At 37.1% G+C, this 20340-nt stretch overlaps 2 protein-coding genes across 2 annotated transcripts in view; one reads left to right on the forward strand and one right to left on the reverse strand.

Moving 5' to 3' along the window:
* Positions 1–20340, reverse strand: part of astn2 (astrotactin 2) — a 512045-nt gene that overhangs the window by 117564 nt on the left and 374141 nt on the right. Inside the window, exon 15 of the mRNA XM_079815958.1 lies at positions 16700–16879. Coding sequence (XP_079672084.1) covers positions 16700–16879 — 180 coding nt within the window. The remainder of the gene's footprint in view (positions 1–16699; positions 16880–20340) is intronic.
* trim32 (tripartite motif containing 32) lies at positions 857–10822 on the forward strand. The gene is made up of 2 exons (XM_079813942.1): positions 857–925; positions 5464–10822. Exon 2 carries the CDS (start codon positions 5479–5481, stop codon positions 7456–7458), a length of 1980 nt encoding a protein of 659 aa, XP_079670068.1. The 5' UTR covers positions 857–925; positions 5464–5478; the 3' UTR covers positions 7459–10822.

A 20340-nucleotide genomic window follows, 5' to 3' on the forward strand; every position in this document is an offset into this window, starting at 1 on the left:
TAATATAATAGGCTATAATTAATATAATATGCTATAATTAATATAATATAATATGCTATAATTAATATAATAGGCTGTAATTAATATAATATAATATGCTATAATTAATATAATATAATATGCTATAATTAATATAATATAATAGGCTATACTTAATATAATATGCTATAATTAATATAATATAATAGGCTATACTTAATATAATATGCTATAATTAATATAATATAATAGGATATAATTAATATAATAGGCTGTAATTAATATAATATAATATAATAGGCTATAATTCATATAATATAATAGACTATAATTAATATAATATAATAGACTATAATTAATATAATATAATAGGCTATAATTAATATAATAGGCTATACTTAATATTATATAATAGGATATACTTAATATAATATATTATGCTATAATTAATAGAATATAATAGGCTATACATAATATAATATAATAGACTATAATTAACATAATATAATATCCTCGTTTAATATTATATACTCTCAATCCAGCATTACTGCCAGCTTCTTTATAGCAGCACTGCATATTTTTTCTGATTATGATTTTAATTTGTAACACTTAGCTTTTGATATTCTCAATGATGAATTATTTTTAATCGCTGGTGTTTTATTTTTTATTATCCACCCATGTGTGTTTCCATCAGCAGTTCTGAGCTCTTTCGCCTGAGCCACTGAAATTACTTTGCGCATCACGCATGACAACCGCGGCGACTCATCTGATTGGTTCCCGCGCACGTCTCTCAACGCGAGCGACCAACGAAATCTCACCAGGGGGGCGGGACTTACGCAAAGAATCAACCTCCGTCAAGACGTCACCTCCGCAGTGTCGCGCGCACCCGCTGACATGAGAGACGCGCGCGTCGTCACATCAAGCAAAAGCTACCGTTGAGCTGAAGGTAGGAAATCATGTAACGATCAACAGTTAAACTCGCATGAATGTTTTTAGCATGCGGGCTTTCATTTTGGTTGGCATGCACGCGGAAGTTAGGGATGTCGACACTCAGATCGCAATGTTTTGATGCCTCGGGGCCTGTAAATCAACCGATTAGACATATATAACTACATATAATCAGACTGTATATGATGCGGCATGCGTGCGACTAAATAATGCATGCATTAAACTACAAGAAATGGCTCCAGAAATATGATTGGGATTTGATATCGAGCCATTTGGCTACCAAAACAAACGCAAGACAGGCTGTTGCTGCTGAGTTCATTGAAAAAAAGTCAAATTGCATTGCCCTAGCATTTGAAAATAGCCTTTTTTATGAATATATGATCATGAGATGCATCAGTAGGTGTGGTAGGACAGCCAGTAAATACAGAAACAGCATCAGTGCATGTCATCATCATCTGCTTTTGTAATGACATGACATTTTCTCATGGTTTCCTCTGGACTAACGTCATTGTTAATGGATAATGCACACAAAATAACATAGGCTGATTCTATTTCATATACTTTTGAGTTTGAGCAAGTGTGCGTGCATCTTATTTGTCATGATTAAAATACATCATTATCATCCTTATGCCACTCTCTGGATATCAGTGTCGGTATCTGCCATTCAAAAATACATATAAAATGACAAAAACAACACTATTTTGCAGTTTCGACAAAATTTAGGTTCACCTAAAAAATGAAAATCAATCCCATAATTTTCTCACCCTCAAGCCGTCCTAGGTGTATGTGACATTCTTCTTTCAGACGAGTTATATTATTAAAAATATCCGAGCTTTATAATGGGAGTGAGTAGTAAAAAAAGTGCATCCATCCATCATAAAAGTAATCCATAAGGATCCAGGGGTTAACAAAGGCCTTCTGAAGCTAAGAAAAATATCTATATTTATACCTTTATGAACTATAATCACTGGCTAGCGCTTCGTCCGAAATCGAATACTTCTCTACTAGGGCTGCAACAAATGATTATTTTAATAATCGATTAATCGAACAATTACTAGAGCGATTAATCGGCTAATCGTCGATTATTGTCATTGACATCGGCGACTAATCAGTACATTTTTTACAATTATTCAGCTTTTTCAATTAGTTAAAACATTGCGTTATACATATTCTAACTATAATATATAAAAAAGAAAGTCACTTCAGCTTTTGAAATGGTTGTTTTTCATTAACTTTGAGCCAAGTTCTCAGAACTCAAATCACACACAAATGCTCTCTAAGCATTGTTTAAATATTCTGTTCACTTTCAGTTGAAAAAAATTAATAATAAACAAAAATTTGCAGCATTACAGACAAACAAAAAATAGATGTTTGAATGTAAACATCTCTTGGCCGCAGTATTAAGAGCTTCATTTGTAAAACAATAATAGCCCCACTGCTTTTCTTAGAACTGAAACAGAAAAAGAGGACATTTACTTCAGGACACAAAGAATGGTAAAAATTAGGGCTGTCAATGATTAATCACGATTAATCGCATCCAAAATAAAAGTTTGTTTTTACATAATATATGTGTGTGTACTCTGTTAATTATTATTTATATATAAATACACACACATTCATGTATATATTTAAGAAATATTTGCATGTATATACTGTATTTATATAATCTATAATATATATAAATATAAATGTTTTATATATAAAAAAAAAAAAATTTTCTTAAATATATACATGCTTGTGTGTGTATTTATATATAAATAATAATTAACAGAGTACACACACATATATTATGTAAACACAAACTTTTGTTTTGGATGCGATTTATCGCGATTAATCTTTTGACAGCCCTAGTAAAAAATATTAATCTGCAAATGACATTGCAGACAAAATGACATAATATTAATCTCTTACATGACAATTGAGCTGACAGATTCTCATTCACCTTTTAATTAACAATATGAAAAAGTAACAGACGTGATATTCTTCCTAACATCGCCTTTTGTGAGTCTACATGCAAATGGAACAAAATACTGGCAAGTGATGAGACTATAATACCTAATAGTGTTATAATAATAGAAAGATCGATCAAACTTTATTCTAAGCTAAATAAATCATCACATTACTGTAATTATATTATTATTGTTAATATTATTACAATTATTAGTAGGATTGCATTCTCTAATAAAGAGATTTACCGCTAGTTAGTTAGTCGTTTCCTCTTTAAGTGCTCCAACATGCACGTAGTGCTCCCGTGAAAAGTTTCGCCTTGCACGTCTCAATCAGCTCCTGGTTCACTAGCACTTTATATATTATAGTTAGAATATGTATAACGCAATGATTTAACAAATTGAAAAAGCTGTATAATTGTTCAAAATTTACTGATTAGTCGGGAATGAGAATAATCGATGATTAGTCGATTAATCGTTCAAATAATCGTTAGATTAATCGACTATTAAAATAGTCAGGGCTAGGGATCGACCGATATGGATTTTTTTTGTGCCGATACCGATTTTTTTTTCATCAGCCTTTGCAGATGACCGATACGGGCTGCCGATTTTCTTGAGCCGATATTTGGAGCCGATACTGCTTTTGCTCCCTCAATTTACATCATAAAAATGTCACAATGATCATGATGATAATTTAAAATTTACTATTTAAAAAAGGAACATTTATTGAACTAAACTATATTTAACAAATAGTAAAAACAGGTGAGGTAGAACAAGAAAAAAAAGAGTTGTGAAAATAAATATTTAAGCATAAATAAAATAATTACACTATTGCACACAGTATCAACAAGCAAACAGCATAATAAAGTGCACACTGACTGCACTATACTTAATTTTAAAACTGGAAAATGGACTAACCCAGCAATTGGGTTGTTTTAAGCAAACACTTTTCGCCGTGTTCAGAAGGTTAACCGGACTGAATGAGAGGAGGCAGGTGCGAAGCTGGTGCCGTTACAGATATCGTTACAGATATCGAAATATCGATATTTTTGACAACACTAGGATGTAGTACATCCGGATTACACTCAAACTACATTCATTCATACTTTATAGAACAGTGTTTCCCAACCACGATCCTGGAGGCCCACCAACACTGCACATTTTGCATATTTTTCGTCGCTTCAGAAGGCCTTTACTAACCGGATCCGTATGGATTACCAATAATGGCATTTTTTTGGGCTTCAAAATCGAAGTTATTATTCACTCCCATTGTAAAACCGGAAGAGCCAGGATATTTTTTAACATAACACCAATTGTGTTCGTCTGAAAGAAGAATGTTATATACACCTAGGATGGGCTTGAGCATGAGAAAATTATGGGATACTTTTCATTGTTGGGTGAACTATCCCTTTAACAAAGACTAGAAACTAGCAATTGATCCCTTCCCTTCACAAAAAAAAGAAAGTGTACACGTATTACAGGCTGAAACACCCCTAGGCATGTTCTGATACCCCATACTGTTTCCACACTCACTTTAAAGTAATTTCATGCAGGCTATAAATGTAATCACAGCCTTTTAAGTATTAATTATTACACTAGGCCATATGACAATTTACACCAGTAATTAAAGTAGAGCTGCACGATTAATCGTTAAAAGAATGCGATCTCTATTCCTAAATTACAACGATTCGCCTGAATCTATTAAACCTTTGACAAAATCACATCGGAACATTAAAATCTGTGTTCTTGCTGCCGTTGACCCAGAGAGAGCATTTGTATAGGTATGAATAATGTATTTTAGGCCACACAGTATTGTTATTTCTGTGTTGAATATATTCATATTACAAGAGATAAAAGTTTATAGTTACACTGCGAACTATAAACAATCAAAATAGAGAAAATCACCTTTTGAAATTAATGTGGCGCTTCAAATTAGGATTGTATTTTTTTATTCAAATAACGATTACACTGTTACGCCAGTAGATGGCGACAAGTGAAATGTATTTGTCATTCGAGATTCGAGAGATTTGTTGATGAAACAAGTGAAGTACTTGAGCGAGTCTTGTTCAAACTGATTCTTTTAAATAATTATTTCAAATTAATTAAACAGACGGTTTTTAATAGACGGCTGATATTAACATTTTGCCAGAACCTCTACACTCTAAAAAATGCTGGGGTAAAAATAACCCAAGTTGGGTTGAAAATGGACTAAGCCAGCAATTGGGTTGTTTTAACCCAGCGATTGGTTTGTTTTTACCCAGCAATTGAGTTGTTTTAAGGAAACATTTAAACAACCCAATTGCGTTAAAACAACCCAATTGCTGGGTTAGTCCATTTTCAACCCAACTTGGGTTATTTTTAACCCAGCATTTTTTAGAGTGCTGTAAATTACGTTATGTTTAGTTGTCTGTTCAGAATCGTGGGAAAACCATGATCTCTATTTTAAAAACAACAAAAAAATTGTGATTCTCAATTTAGATCCAGAATCCTGCAGCTCTAAATTGAAGTAAAAATAACACATTGCAAACTTTTATTATAACTGAACGTAATGCACGTCAAACACACACATTACTTTTTTCCTCCCCTGTAGGCACTAGAAGGCATCATGGCCACACCAACGTCCCTAGATCCAGATTTGGTCCGGGAGGTACTGGAATGCCCCATTTGCCTGGAGACCTACAACCAGGATCAGCTTCGACCCAAGCTTCTGCAGTGCGGTCACTCCGTGTGTCGCCAGTGCCTTGAGAAACTCCTCGCCAGCACGATAAATGGTGTGCGCTGCCCCTTTTGCAGCAAGGTGTCTCGCATGAGCAGTATTTCCCAGCTGGCGGACAATCTCACCGTGTTGAAGATCATCGACTGTGCAAGTTCTTGCGGCTCTACCATGGGCCTCATGTGCAAGTCTTGTAAGAACCGGCTGCCCCGCCAGTTCTGCCGTGATTGCGGCATCGTGTTGTGTGATATTTGTAAAACCGAGGGGCACCAGCGCCAAGGCCATGCCGTACAAGCCATTCGCACGGCTGCTGAACAGTGCCGGAAAGACATCAGCGGGAAGCTTTCCAACTTGCGGGAGGCAATGGGCAATATTCAGAAGAAGAAGGCGGCTATCGATAACGTGACGAAATCCCTCAGACTGAAGTACAAGGCTGTACAGCAGGAGTATGCCAAGGCTGAGTTGCGGCTCCAAGAGGAACTGGGCCGCTCTCGCCGTGCCTTTGCCACCTCCTTGGCTGAAATAGAGAAGCTCAATGCCCAGATTCTCGAGGAGCAGACGTACCTGCTCAATATCGCTGAAGTGCAGGTGGTCTCAAGGTGTGACTACCTAACCATGAGGATCAAGCAGACGGATATTGCTCTACTGGAGGAAGTGAGTAACAATGAAGAAGAGGAGTTGGACCTAAAAACCAATCAGCCCGTCATTCTGAAACTACAAGAGCCCGAGCTGGTTAAAATGGAGTGCGCAAACCCTTTAGACGTGGGGCAACTGTCCACCAAACCCTGCACTGTCAACGCCGAAGAGGAAGATGGACTCGATTTTGCTGCTGCTGCCCCTTTGGACATGTATCGGGATATTGAAATGGTGACGACTGTTGAGGAAGCCGTTTGCGCCTCTCCTGGAAGCTTCAAGTCCAAGTCTGTAGATGGAGGAGGACCGTCTCCAGGGGCTTCTGGTGGGCAGCTCTGTCAGTTCGTGAAAAAGATGGGATGCAAGGGCAATCTCCCGGGCATGTTCAACTTGCCGGTAAGCATTTGCGTCACACCGCAGGGTGAGGTTCTCGTGGCCGACCGAGGGAATTACCGCATCCAGATGTTTAACCGCAAGGGCTTCCAACGGGAGATAAGACGCAACCCGAGCAGCATCGACAACTTCGTCTTGAGCTTCCTTGGCGCTGACCTGCCCAACCTCATCCCCCTCTCCATCGCAATCACCGCTCAGGGCCTCATTGGTGTCACTGATAACTACGACAACTCTGTGAAGATTTACACCACCGATGGCCACTGCGTCGCCTGCCACAAGAACCAGCTCATCAAGCCATGGGGAATCGCGGCCATGCCTTCGGGGCAGTTTGTCGTGTCAGATGTCGAGGGGGGGAAGCTGTGGTGCCTGGCTGTGGATCGTAATGTAGGTGTAGTGAACTATAACCGATTATGCTCGGCCGTCAGGCCCAAGTTTGTAACTTGCGACTCCTCAGGTACAGTCTACTTCACGCAGGGCTTGGGTCTAAACATCGAGAATAGACACAATGAACACCACCTCGAAGGGGGCTTTTCCATCGGCTCGGTGGGAATGGATGGGCAGCTGGGAAAGCAACTCAGTCACTTCTTCTCAGAGAACGAGGACTTCCGTTGCATAACCGGCATGTGCGTGGACTCCAACGGGGACTTGATCGTGACGGACAGTGGTCGAAAGGAGATACTACAGTTCCCTAAAGAAGGAGGCTACAACGTTCTCATTCAGGAGGGCCTTACTTGCCCCGTAGGCGTAGCTGTTACCCAGAAGGGACAACTGCTTGTCTTGGATTGCTGGGACCACTGTGTGAAGGTTTACACATACTTGCAAAAGAGGCGCTCCTCTACGTGTTAAGACTGCTGTGGACACTTTATAAGACTAGTCACTTTAATTCAATGGCTTTGATACAAATGCGTTTGCTTCCGTGATTTCTGACCTGTGACTTGCAGTGGCTGGGATCAGGCAGCTACACCGCAACCATTCACCACTGCCATGGAGCAATTCAATGATGGATTATGGGTATTACTATGGATGCTTTGGGCAAATGGATTTTGAAATATAGCACAACTGATGGCAATAACTGAAAATGTTGTTCTTTATGGGTGCATTTCAATTCTCATCTCATTTGGTTTTTTGTGTGTGTGCTGCTGTACAGGCATTAAGATTTTTTTTAATAAATGATATTTAAGGAATATTCCAGGTTCAATACAAGATAGACTCAATCAACAGCAGTTGTGGCATAATGTTGATTATCATAAAACACATTTGCTTTAAAAAAATAAAGGTTACGTTGAGGCAATTACTATGTAAATGGGGTCATTTTTAGAGGATTTGAAAGCAGAAATGTAAAGCTTTTGAATTTATAAGACCACTCACAGTTAACACTAATGTTGTTGCTATGCGTTTGAAATTTATGTTTTCAATTTTTATTTATGGATTGGTCACATCCACCTTTGCCTCGCTGCATAATTTTTGAGGTGATCAACACTATGCCACAAGTGCTATGATTGATCTTCACTTGTACTGAACCCAGGATATTACTAATGGGAAGTTGCTTAATTTGATTTGGAAAACGTGACTCAACTCAAAACACTACTGTGAGTGTCATGTGTAATTGTTGTAATGAGGTCCCATAATGCCCTCTCTATTAAAGTGCCCGCTCATAACTGAAGGACTTTCTGATTTCATAACACAGTTAAACTAAAGAACAGTAAGCTTGAAAACACTGTAATTGTTGTTACTACAAATAGTGTCTGTTGTTATTAATTTACTGTGAACTGGCCTGTAGTGTATCCCAGTTTGTACAAGCTTTGCTATGTTGCAGGAACCAAAGGCCTGTCGAGTTCAGGAGATATTTACAAGCCTATCATAGTTCAACTGAAGCAGGGAAATGACGCTGCAATTTACACCATATATTAAATGATATTTTGCATTAAAGTGTCCTTGTATCGGAGAGGTGGATCTTTACAGCTTTACTGTGCGTTCACACCAGACACGACTTGCGCGAATAAATCGTGCTATTCGTGCGTAATTGGACGCTTGAACATTTTGAGTTTACTCGCGTCATTCGCGCTTGACATTGGGAGGGGCTTCTGCCAGGCGGCTCGTCTCGTTGCAAAATGGCTGACATGGATTGTTTTAAAATACGGCGAATAAGCTCAATTTGCCGGCTTTAACTAGCTTGTAGTCTCAATAGGGGGAATTCAGGGTGATTGAGACACTTTTTCCAAGTCATCTCAATGGCAAAAAGTGTCCCAATCACCCGAAAAAACGCCCTATATATAGCTCAAATTGAGTAAAGAGCGTTTTTTTACAACTTACCAGACTGTCCGACATCCTCACTCACTTTCTTCCAAGCAAGATCCGTCTTATTCCTCTTTCTATTAAGTATGAAGCTACAGCTCCACATATGATTTTGTCCTCATTGTTGTCTCTACTTGAGCAAGCTCCTGATTGGTTAACGCGGTGAGAATATCCACCAAAGTTCAGATTTTTCAACGAACCACGTCAAACGATCCGTGTCATTCGCACGAATTGCGCCGCAGAATGTCTATTCGTGTCTTTGCATTGACTTAACATGTAAATCACTCGCGCTTAACGCTTCATTCTCGTCTGGTGTGAACGCACCATTAGACAGCAGTTTTAAAATCTTGGTTATGATATTACTAACGTATGTAGATTTAGGCTTTATGAAACAATCACATTTAGATTAGAATGGAAACCCATTATCACAATTCATAACACAATGCAAGTACACGCTGCATTCTCTGTGTTGTAAAGGGTACTGTAGTAGATATTAATGCAGACGTCTTGGTTTATGTCCGTTTTCTCTTTACTGTAGGTACTCAACAGTTAAGCTAAGTTAGTCATAACACTTCCAGTGAAATGGCACAGACATTTAAAGGTAATTAGTATCACCTTCTTGAGGTTGCTTATTGCCAAACAATGCAAGTATGTTAAACCGGACCACAGTGCGTTGGCCATGCATTTGCGTAAAGTTTTTCTGGCCTTTATATAGATTAAGTTTTAATAAACGTGCATTACCTGCATTGGCCTTATAATAAATGCACAGGTGATCCAGACATACCAAAGTGCACTGTCTGCCATTCCCTTAGAAAAGTGTAAGTGATCCTTAAGAAATGGGACATGATTTTCTTTGAATTGCCTGGCCATGTTAGAAGTAGAACATTGGTTTTTAAGGACAGTTTTCATTTATACTTTCACTCAACTGTGCTGCAGGTAGAATTACATTGTTACATTCATCAAGCTTTAATCCTATTATAATAATAAATCACAAATTCTGTTGAAATGCAAGAGTAAAGACACAATGAAGATGGAAATAATGTAACAAACACCTTGTATTTACCTCTTTCTGCCAATGCATTCTGCTTTCCTTGCTCTTAGAACATTTCTTCTATGGCCTTCTAAAATATCGTCTTGTTGTGTTAGGAATTGTGCTCATCCTTTTAATGGCTCTCACTTAATATAATATGTCATATATGTAATACAATGTCAATTGGTAATACTTTTCAATAGTATTTATTGCCATTTCCTTGCTCTAGTCGTTGACCAATTGATTCATTTCTAATTAGTTTCAAGTATCAATACATGGAGCTTTTCCTGTATTCCAGGAGTACGCAATCTTTAACAATGAACAAGATGGGGTAATCACATTTGCACAATAAAAAAAAAGAGCTGAAGAGGAATTATCACGATTACAAGATCTGGTCATCATTATCTTAGATGAATAAAGCAATATATGAAGAACGGGGTACAGGGATTTTCTTATTTTTACTTTTAGTAAACGCACAAAGCTAGATCCACAATGCAATATATAGTTTTGTTCTTCTGTACACGTACAATAGAAGACCATCGTGAGTGTTTTTTATGTTTTATTGTTTCTTGTTGGTTGTCAAATGTGCAACAAATCATGAACAAGTGACATACAATCGTATGTAAATCGCCTGCAAAGTTGCTCTTTTATGGGTTTAACATTACCCATCATGATTTAGGTCATAGCGAGGCCTAAACAATGAGTATTTTCTCACACTGTTGTGCTTTTGTCAGGGTTTAATGGCAAGAGACTCTGAACGGACATATTGCTTTCATAATTCATCTAATCATGTTCAAGCGTTGATGTTGGTGTCAGTGAAATGAGTCCCAAATTCGTGTTTGTAATGTTCATGACCAACTGTGTGCAATAAAAGCAACATCTGAGATTGTCTGGTTTTGTTGACGTCACCAATTGTATTAAAGATCTTTGCCTCAATGTTACTGAAACATAAGCCATTACCAGGTCAACTGTTGGACACTTTTAATCATGTTTAAAAGCAAATTAATGCGTTTTAAATGGCCCGTGGAGTACAATGGGGGAAAATAGGTTAATAAACAATATATTTCTGAAGTTAGTTATAATGTCAGGGCTCCAGACTAACTTTTATCACTAGGAGCACAACTGAACATTTTAGGGGCACAACCAGAAAATGTAGGGGTGCACACCGTAAATCAACATGCTAACCAAATCTACTAATTTCCACTGTATTACTGATAATACTTTGATAATACAGGGCTCCAGACTAACATTTGAGAGCAGCACCACTAAGTTCTACAGATGGTGGCGCTGGAGTTTATCATAAGGTTAATTTAATCATAAAATTACAATTGTTTTGTTAATAAGTGTAGTTACTAATAATAGTACATGTTTGTTTATTGGACATTTAACAGTGAAGCGTTGAGCTTGAATTATGCAGAAAAAAATTACTTTTATTAACAACAGTAATGTGCAAAAAACACATTTTTATAAGGAAAATAATGTACTATTGTTCTTCTATAGTATCATTCTGAACTAAAAGAAGCACTCTTTACTTGTTTTCTGTGTAATCCAGTCACAATTTGAAGAAAAGTTTCAGTTTTTCATGAGACTTTGTGACTTCCTACTTTTTTCTTTCTTAAGTCAAATATGTGCTCTTATGCCACCACCTACTGGTTATAGTGGTGTTTTTTTTTTGCTATAAAGTGGCCAGCACCTTTAAACTTTTAGTTTTACAAATCATCACACTAAAAATAATATTAAAATTGGATAATATTTAGAGTGCTGGGAAAAGTGTGAAACACTTGAAAATTTCTTGAATTTCACTCTCAAAAGATTGTACGAACCCTGAGATGAATAATGTAAAAACATTCGACTATTTCTTCCACAACACCATGGGGTGTTACTACATTAAATCCATGGTGAACGTTTATGATTTGTTGGACTGAAACCCATGAATGTTTCAAAATGTTTCTCCTGGTTTCCTCGTCAGCTCTGTTTGATCTGATATCTGTGGTTTATAACAGAGAATTCTGCGATGTCTATTATTGCTCCGAGCTGATAAACGGTCCAGCACAGCTCAAACGAGTAGCCCGGTTCTGTTCCGCTTTCGTTTCGTTTGCCGTCCGATGTTTCTCATATGTAACAGAAATGGCAGAGCTCTCATCAGTTGGGCACTATTGTGACCTCCAACCAAATTCAGTCGCACCAGCAGGAAAAAACATCACAAAATGCCACCATTTAGTCGTTGTCTTGAGCCCTGTATCTCAGGGCCAGTATTCAAGAAAAATCGTAATGCAAAGAGTAACTCCTAGTCAGTATTGGGGGTAACGCATTACAAGTAACCAGTAAAGTAACGCATTACTTTTCAAATTTACAACAAAATATCTGAGTTACTTTTTCACATTTATTTGACTGACAGCTCTCCTGCCCCCATAAATAAGTGCAGAGGCGTTGTGTGTAAACATGAGGGTTATTGTAGTTCTAGACTAAATGTGAGCATTTATTCATCTCACTTGCACAATAAAGATTCAGTACTCTTCAACATTAATAAAATCAGTCAAATGCAAAATCAGAATACTATGCAAACCTCAAATATATAAATGTTAAATTAAACAAATATTTGTATGCATTTAATCTACCTTTATTGACCAATGTCGTGCTGCTGACCTTTGATGATTCAGTTAAACCATGAGCAAAAATTACTAGATTGTTTGTTTTTATTGTTAAAAAGTTTTTCTCCTGCGTCCTATTCTTCCATTATCCAGAATGGCAGCACATTTTTACCTCAGCCTGAGGCCTATTATTTCAATTTTGGTATGAAGAGGTCTTTACATTTGCACAAAAAGGACTTTTTTTGCTATTAAAAAACAAAACAAAAAAGCAAGCCCAGCCCAGGTGAGAAAAAGTAATGCAAAAGTAACGTAACACATTTCTTAAAAAGTAACTAAGTAACTCAATTAGTTACTTTTTAAGGGAGTAACGCAATATTGTAATGCATTACTTTTCAAAGTACCTTTCCCCAACACTGCTCCTAGTGACAAAATTCTTAGAAAATGATTAGAAAGGTGGGCGTTTCCTCTTAAATTAAAAAAAAATTCCTAGTCAAGAAAAAAGTAATTCAGAAAGCAGCTTAACCCTTAAAAGAGGTCTTAAGGTCCAAAAGTGTTAGGAGTATGGACGAGGACTTTTACGAGTTTTACATGTTTGTGACTGTTCTTATTAGAGACTCCCTAACATCTCAGACACAGCGCCAGAAATGGATGTAATCACTATATATATATATTAGGGCTGTCAAAAGATTAATCGCGATTAATTGCATCCAAAATAAAAGTATGTGTTTACATAATATATGTGTGTGTACTCTGTTAATTATTATTTATATATTAATACACACACAAGCATGTATATATTTAAGAAAAACATATTTTTATATATAAAACATTTATATATATTATAGATTATATGAATGTATATACAGTATATACATGCAAATATTTCTTAAATATATACATGAATGTGTGTGTATTTATATATAAATAATAATTAACAGAGTACACACACATATATTATGTAAACACAAACTTTTATTTTGGATGTGATTAATCGCGATTAATCTTTTGACAGCCCTATATATATATATGGTGGGCCGTTATCGGCGTTAACGTGAGACTCTTAACGGGCGATAAAAAAAATATCGCCGTTAATCACAAAGTTGGGTTTGGAGCTGGGTCTATACTACGCAAGCTATGATGACTTTCACTTTGATATTTTAGCGCGGATGTATACCTAGCCGAATTGCACTGTAGGGGGCGAGAGAACGAGTCTTCGAACCTGTTTGTATGCCTACTAGTGTTGTCAAAAATATCCATATTTCGCTTTGTATCGATACTGAAATATCTGAAACGATACAATACTCATTTTCTACAGTATCGATATCAGCTGCGCCTTCCTCACCTCTCCTCTCCTCTCCCGCCTCCTCTCTTTCAGTCCGTTTAATCCTCTGAACATGGCGAACGGGTTCTGTTGGATTTTTGTTAGTATTGGTGTGACCGGTCTGAATTTCGTGCGGGGTTGCACATAAAGTTAATTCTACTAATTCCCGCAGATTTCGCACTCGCATCTGAAGCGCACACACACATACCGTAATAAAGCCGCTTCTGACATACAAGTGCAAAAATGAGCTCCTTTTTCCAGCTTATTAATGGTCAAAAACACACAAAAATGTCTCAATGCCCATCTTGGTGAGTTTTAACGTAAACACAGTCGTAACAGCTCACAGGAACAGTGTTCGGGATCCATGTGTGCGTCAGGTCTTAAAGGGACAGAAGTTATTTATTATTCAAACTACAAAAAGACAAACGATCACTTACAAGCACACATATTCTGAATGCCTTCGGCAGAATTCAAATGAGCCATTTTAATCTAAATTAATCTAGATTAAAAAAATTAATCTATGCCCACCACTAATATGTATATATATATATATATATATATATATATATATATATATATATATATATATATATATATATATATATATATATATATATATATATATATATATATATATATATATATATATATATATATATTATGTGAGAGAGAGAAAGAGTGTACGATTACACAGGAAAAATGACGCCTGTAATTTCAAAGTGTAGGCTTATACAAACTCTATACTTAAAAACCCTCTTTTTTTCCTTCTTGGACAACCAACCAATCACAGTCCGCAAAAGACTGTGTCATAGGTAGCAACGGGGTCAGCCCCGCCTCCTCACTAAGATACAAGTTTTTGTATTTTCCTCGCTCAGAGTTGCTCTCAGATCGGTCCTGAATCGCTCTTAAGCTAAGACTCCACCATAGAAGTTTTTAAGCTAAATTCTGATCTTTCTAGGGATTCTTAGAAGCTTTAAAGGGTTATTTCACCCAAAAATGAATTTATTACTCACCTTCATGCCATTGCACACGTGTAAGACCTCTGTTCATCTTCTTAAGAAACACAAATGAAGATATTTTGGTTGAAATCTGATGGCACAGTGAGGCCTGTATAGCCAGCATTGACATTGAATCAGCGGTTTGAATTGCCAAAGTCACGTGATTTCAGCAGTTTGCCGGTTTGACACGCGATCCAAATCATGATTCAACACACTGATTCGTTTCCGCTCCGAAGCTTCATGAAGCAGTGTTTTGAAATCGGCCATGACTAGCTATATAAGTCGTTATTCTTGTGGCTTTATAATATTAATATTTAACCACTGTACTCACATGGACTGATTTAAATATTTTTTTTAGTACATTAATGGATCTTGAGAGAGGAAATGTCATTGCTGGCTATGCAGGTCTCACTGAGCCATCAGATTTCAACAAAAATATCTTTATTTGTGTTTCTTAAGATGAACACTTACATAGTGATGACGATTTCAAAACAAGGCATCATGAAGCTTCGAAGCGTTATGAATCAGTGAGTCGATTCAGCGGTTTGGATCGCCAAATTTCAGCAGTTTGGCGGTTTGACACACGATCCGAATCATGATTCGACTCACTGATTCAAAATGCTTCGAAGCTTCATGATGCCTTGTTTTGAAATCGTCATCACTATATAAGTCGTTATTTAGGTTTTTTTTGCACCGATTCATGAAAGTTATTTTAGAACCACTGTAGTGAGATGGACTTTGTAACGACGTCTTTAGTGCCTTTTAAGGGTCTTGAGAGTGAACCGTGCATTGAGCCAATGGAGGCCTTTCAGAGCCATCAGATTTACACTAAAATATCTTCATTTGTGTTCTGAAGATGAACGGAGGTCTGACGGGTGTCGAACGACATGAGGGTGAGGAATTAATGACAGAATTTTCATTTTTGGGTGAACTAACCCTTTAGCATGTGCAACCCGTAAGGGTTGTTAAAAGAGTTTTGTTAAAAGATGACAAGTTGTCATAAGTAAAAGTTTATATCAGCTTATTGTATCGCTCATATTGTGTTTCAGTGAGGTCCTGACAAAACCCAACCTTGAAGGGAAGGAGACTGCCTATGCTGGTTATGAAATTGCTGATATTAGGGTTATGGAATAGCTACCCAGACATTTGCGTGTGAATGTAGAACATACAGTTGTGTATTGTGTGTTAAAGTTAGTGTCATGTTCATTTTGAATGGCTTCAGAAGACCTTGAACAGTGATCTTTTCACATGGACCTTTTGTTGTTGTTGTTCTTTATGACTGTCTCCAAAAATCGATTACTATCCTCTCATCCATTTTCTTTTGGTTCCATTGTGGAAAGTAAGTTATATGGGTTTGGAACTATATGAAGGTCTGAATTCTCTTTTTTTTTTGAGTGAATTGTTCTTCAATATTGCCCTTGCAATGCTGTTGCAGACACTGAATGTGTCCAAAATGTATTTATTTTGTACTGAAACGTTTTCTTCTGGAGCCCATAGAACTATATAATAAAAGCTTGCTCATTGCATTAAGTAAGAAGATTAAAATTCGACACCAATAAGCTGATATTACAATTTTTACACTCTAAAAAATGCTATGTTGTTTTAACACAAATTGGACAAACCGTTACATTTTTTAAAATGTTGACGCAACGGTTGGGTTTGTAAATTTGTGACCCAAATTTGGTTAAAAAACCTCAACATTTTTAGTGTACATTCCAGGATAAGTAAGCATTTACAAAAGGCTGGTGCAACACTACCCTGGAGCGTAAATGCACGCACCCAACGAAATGAAATCGTTTATTAATTTAGTTTTATTTGTCTGTGAGGATACCCATCTTTCCCTCTGTCTTACCTTTCTGGTACTGGAGCCAGAGCTGTTGCTGGGACTTCTTGCTGGGGAAGTAGATGTTGCAGGTGAGTTCAGAACCGTACAGCGCCTCGGAGATGTAGTGACTGCCGTACTGCTGAATGAACGCTAGCAACTCGTCCCGAGTGCTTTCTGCCGTCAGGGATTTCAGCACCTTTGAGAAATCTGACCAAAGCACCAACACACATACAGAAACAATGAATGTTGAGCAAATCTTTGATTGTTAAATATTCACCAGACCTTTTTAAGAAACTTTTGCCTACATTCCCAGTAATCTGTCAGTGATATTGTGCCTGGTTCCAGAAGTATTTTCCCATTCATTTTCAATGAAAATAATGTTACAGCGGGCGTGGGCATTTTTAACTTGTGGTGTTGTTTGTTTGAAGGGAAAAAGACATTGGTACAAGACTGTATACTAACATGCTTAGGTCTATCTTAAAAAGGGTTACGTGTTAATACACTCTCAGAAAAAAAGTTACAGTGGAGGTACAATTTTGTTCCTTGGGGAACAAAACGTATAACTGTATCTTTAAAAGTACACAATTGGTCCTTAGGGTACAATTACCCCTACCATTGGCAGGCAAGTTCGGTTCTAGTGAGACACTGTCCTGCAAAGTTTGGCTCCAACCCTGAAAGACGTCTATAGAAGCTCTTATTGAGAATTAACAGATGTTTAGATGTTGGTTTTATTGAAAATAATGTTACCATTATGGTGATCAGTGTGTTAGTTTTTTGTGCGAGTTTGTGGTTTTTGTTACAGTGTTAACTAAACACAATCTGTTCAAATCAAAAGAAGCAATAAACAAAAATTGTCATGATGAAAAATGTTTGACTGAACTCATCACTGACTAAAAATATTAATAAATAATATTCACCAACAATACTTTCTTGCCACAGATGAGGCATTCTGAAATTTGTATTTTTAAATACATTCTAGGGGGTAAAAGTTTAGACGCACACAGATATCAAGAATCAACATATGAATCTCAAAAATGGTGACATACTTAATGCTGCAATGCATGTTGGGAGCAATGAGTTTTTTACTATGGTGGCTTAGTAGGGTTGGAGCTAAACTCTGCAGGACATCAGCTCTCTAAACTGCAAAAAAATGCTTTTCTTATGTAGTATTTTTGTATTGTTTTGGGGGAAAATAACTCAAAATTAAAGAGAGTTTTTGCTTAAAATAAGCAAAATGATCTGCCAATGGGGTAAGCAAAATAATCTTAATTCAAACAGAAAACATGATTATTTTGCTTACCCCTTTGGCAGATTATTTTGCTTATTTTAAGCAAAAACTCCCTTAATTTTGAGTTATTTTCCCCCAAAACAAGACAAAAACTTTTGCTTGTCTAGTAAATGCTTCTTAATGTAAGATATTTTTTAGATATTTGGACTGAAAACAAGACAAAAATACTAAGTAAGAAAAGCATTTTTTGCAGGACCGAACTTGCCTACCCCTGACTTAGAGGTACAAAAATGTAACCTTTAGGGTACAGCCCCAGTGACAAGCCATTGTACCCCTAAAGGAATTATGTACTTTATTTTCTGAGAGTGTAGGTTAATATTTCATTTGAATGGGATTTTGATTTCTGTGACTGTTGTATCGCCAACAGGATTAAAGCATAATTTGTATCTACATGTCAACTACCTCTCATTCGAGTATTAGTAGACTGTTAGGTTAAGGTTCGGGTTAGTAGAATAAGTTGACATGTAGTTTCAAAGGCACTTATAGTCAACAGAATGTCTAAAAAGGAGCATCACGATAAAGTGTTACCCATAATTCACCCCAAAATAAATATATTAGATCATTTATTCCCCCCTCATGTCATTGTAAACAAGACTTTCTCTCTTATGTGGACCACAGATGATGTTTAAAAAAATGTCCCTTTGGGTTATTCTTTGTCTCATTGAAAAAAAAAAAGCTAAATAAACATGCTTTGTACTTCTGACCAGTTCTCCTTTCCTAGAGCAATTGAAGAAAGACGACGTGACTTTTCACTAGCCCATTTCTAGAATAAACCAGTTCCATTTTTATACAATTACTTTATTGGAGATTTATGAAAAGGATATGACTACACATGGCATTTATGTTAACATAAGCCTTGTGTAGTTTGACTATGTCTATGACTTTTGTTTGTTTTGCTGTTACAAATGAAATCCTTGGATAATGTACTGTGTTGACAAATGCAAGGACTCAGAATCTCAGAAAGAATCATGGACTTTAAAGGGGTTGTGAAATGGACAATATTCACAAGTTTCATACCTCAAAGCCAGGGGCGATTCTAGGATTTAAATTTTAGGACTCAGCCCCCAGTGAGGGTATGAAAAAAAAAATGGTAACACTTTTGTTTAGGGTCCAATTCTCAATATTATCTAGTAGCTTATTAGTATGCATATTAGGATATTGGCTGTTTATTATTACTTATAAAGCAAATATTAATGCCAAATATTAATTTGCCGCCATTGAAGAACACGCTGATTAAAGCAGATTAAAAGACGGGATGAAGCCGAAGCCTCCCGCCAGTTTCATATGTTTGAAAGGTTAATCACACATTTTTAGGGGGGCTGGACAGAAGTTTAGGGGGGGTTGAAGCCCCTCTAAAAAGGGCCTAGTGACGCCACCTTGCTCTTGTTTTCCACCGTTCTGAAATGCCTGGGTTTTAAATTAAATAATTGTACCAGTCGCGATATCATGGTTTTCCTCAATACAACATGTGAATCATAGAGGTGAGCTCCAAACAACTCGTGTCTGTCCATCAATCCCAAGAGTACGCAGACGTCATTCTGTCCCTGGATGTGGACAAACCACACCTCTAAAAACTCAATACTCTTCTAAAAGATCCAACTATTAGAAATGCAGGACTGAAGTTTATTTATATTGACGTGTCTGATCGACTAAACGAGAATGTTTTAATGTGTTCATCTCATTCACAATGGACTCTTTATTTATATATTCTCAACACTGCCAGTTTTTCTAAATATCTTGTGTTGAAAGCTACGGCGTGCAGAGCCAAGAATTTTGTCCTCTGAGGCCACGGTGGTTAATACATTTATTTATAATCTTTAACAGTGTTTGTGATACACATCAAGCCAGCGTTTAACGCCATTAAGAGACCAAGTGTATCATTGTTAGAATGCAATATGGTCTTAAAGGTATCTGTTTATGATAGGCTATTAGGTTTGAACTTATTGGTCCTGCGCTGCTTATTGATTCAGTTAATTTGAATGAAAATACATTGTATGTATATATGCAGATATCTGATCTATTTTTAGTGGCATTCAGTGTAAGGATTTGACTGTTCATTCTCTCTTGCACTGCTGCTTCACTAGCATCGTCGACATCGGGAGTTAACACAGTTTGAGCAGCGGCTCGCATTGATAAGGCTCTGGGTCTGTGTCTACAGACAATTCACCCTCCTCCACTTCAGGTGAAGGTGGGGTTAGAATAACCGCTCTGTTGCAAAGCTACTGGCGTCACTCCAGTCATTCTCCATCTTTGCGACTCGCGAGTCAGACAGCTGTCAATCAATCTGTCACTGTGGGTCTCAGGTGCACGCCCTCCGCTCAGCCCCGCCCTCAGTTCATCCGTCTCCGCTGGGCTCTGCCCACTTTTCCAGCATTTTTCA

Source organism: Gobio gobio (genome assembly GCF_949357685.1).
Source record: "Gobio gobio genome assembly, chromosome: 4".
NCBI classification, from domain to species: domain Eukaryota; kingdom Metazoa; phylum Chordata; class Actinopteri; order Cypriniformes; family Gobionidae; genus Gobio; species Gobio gobio.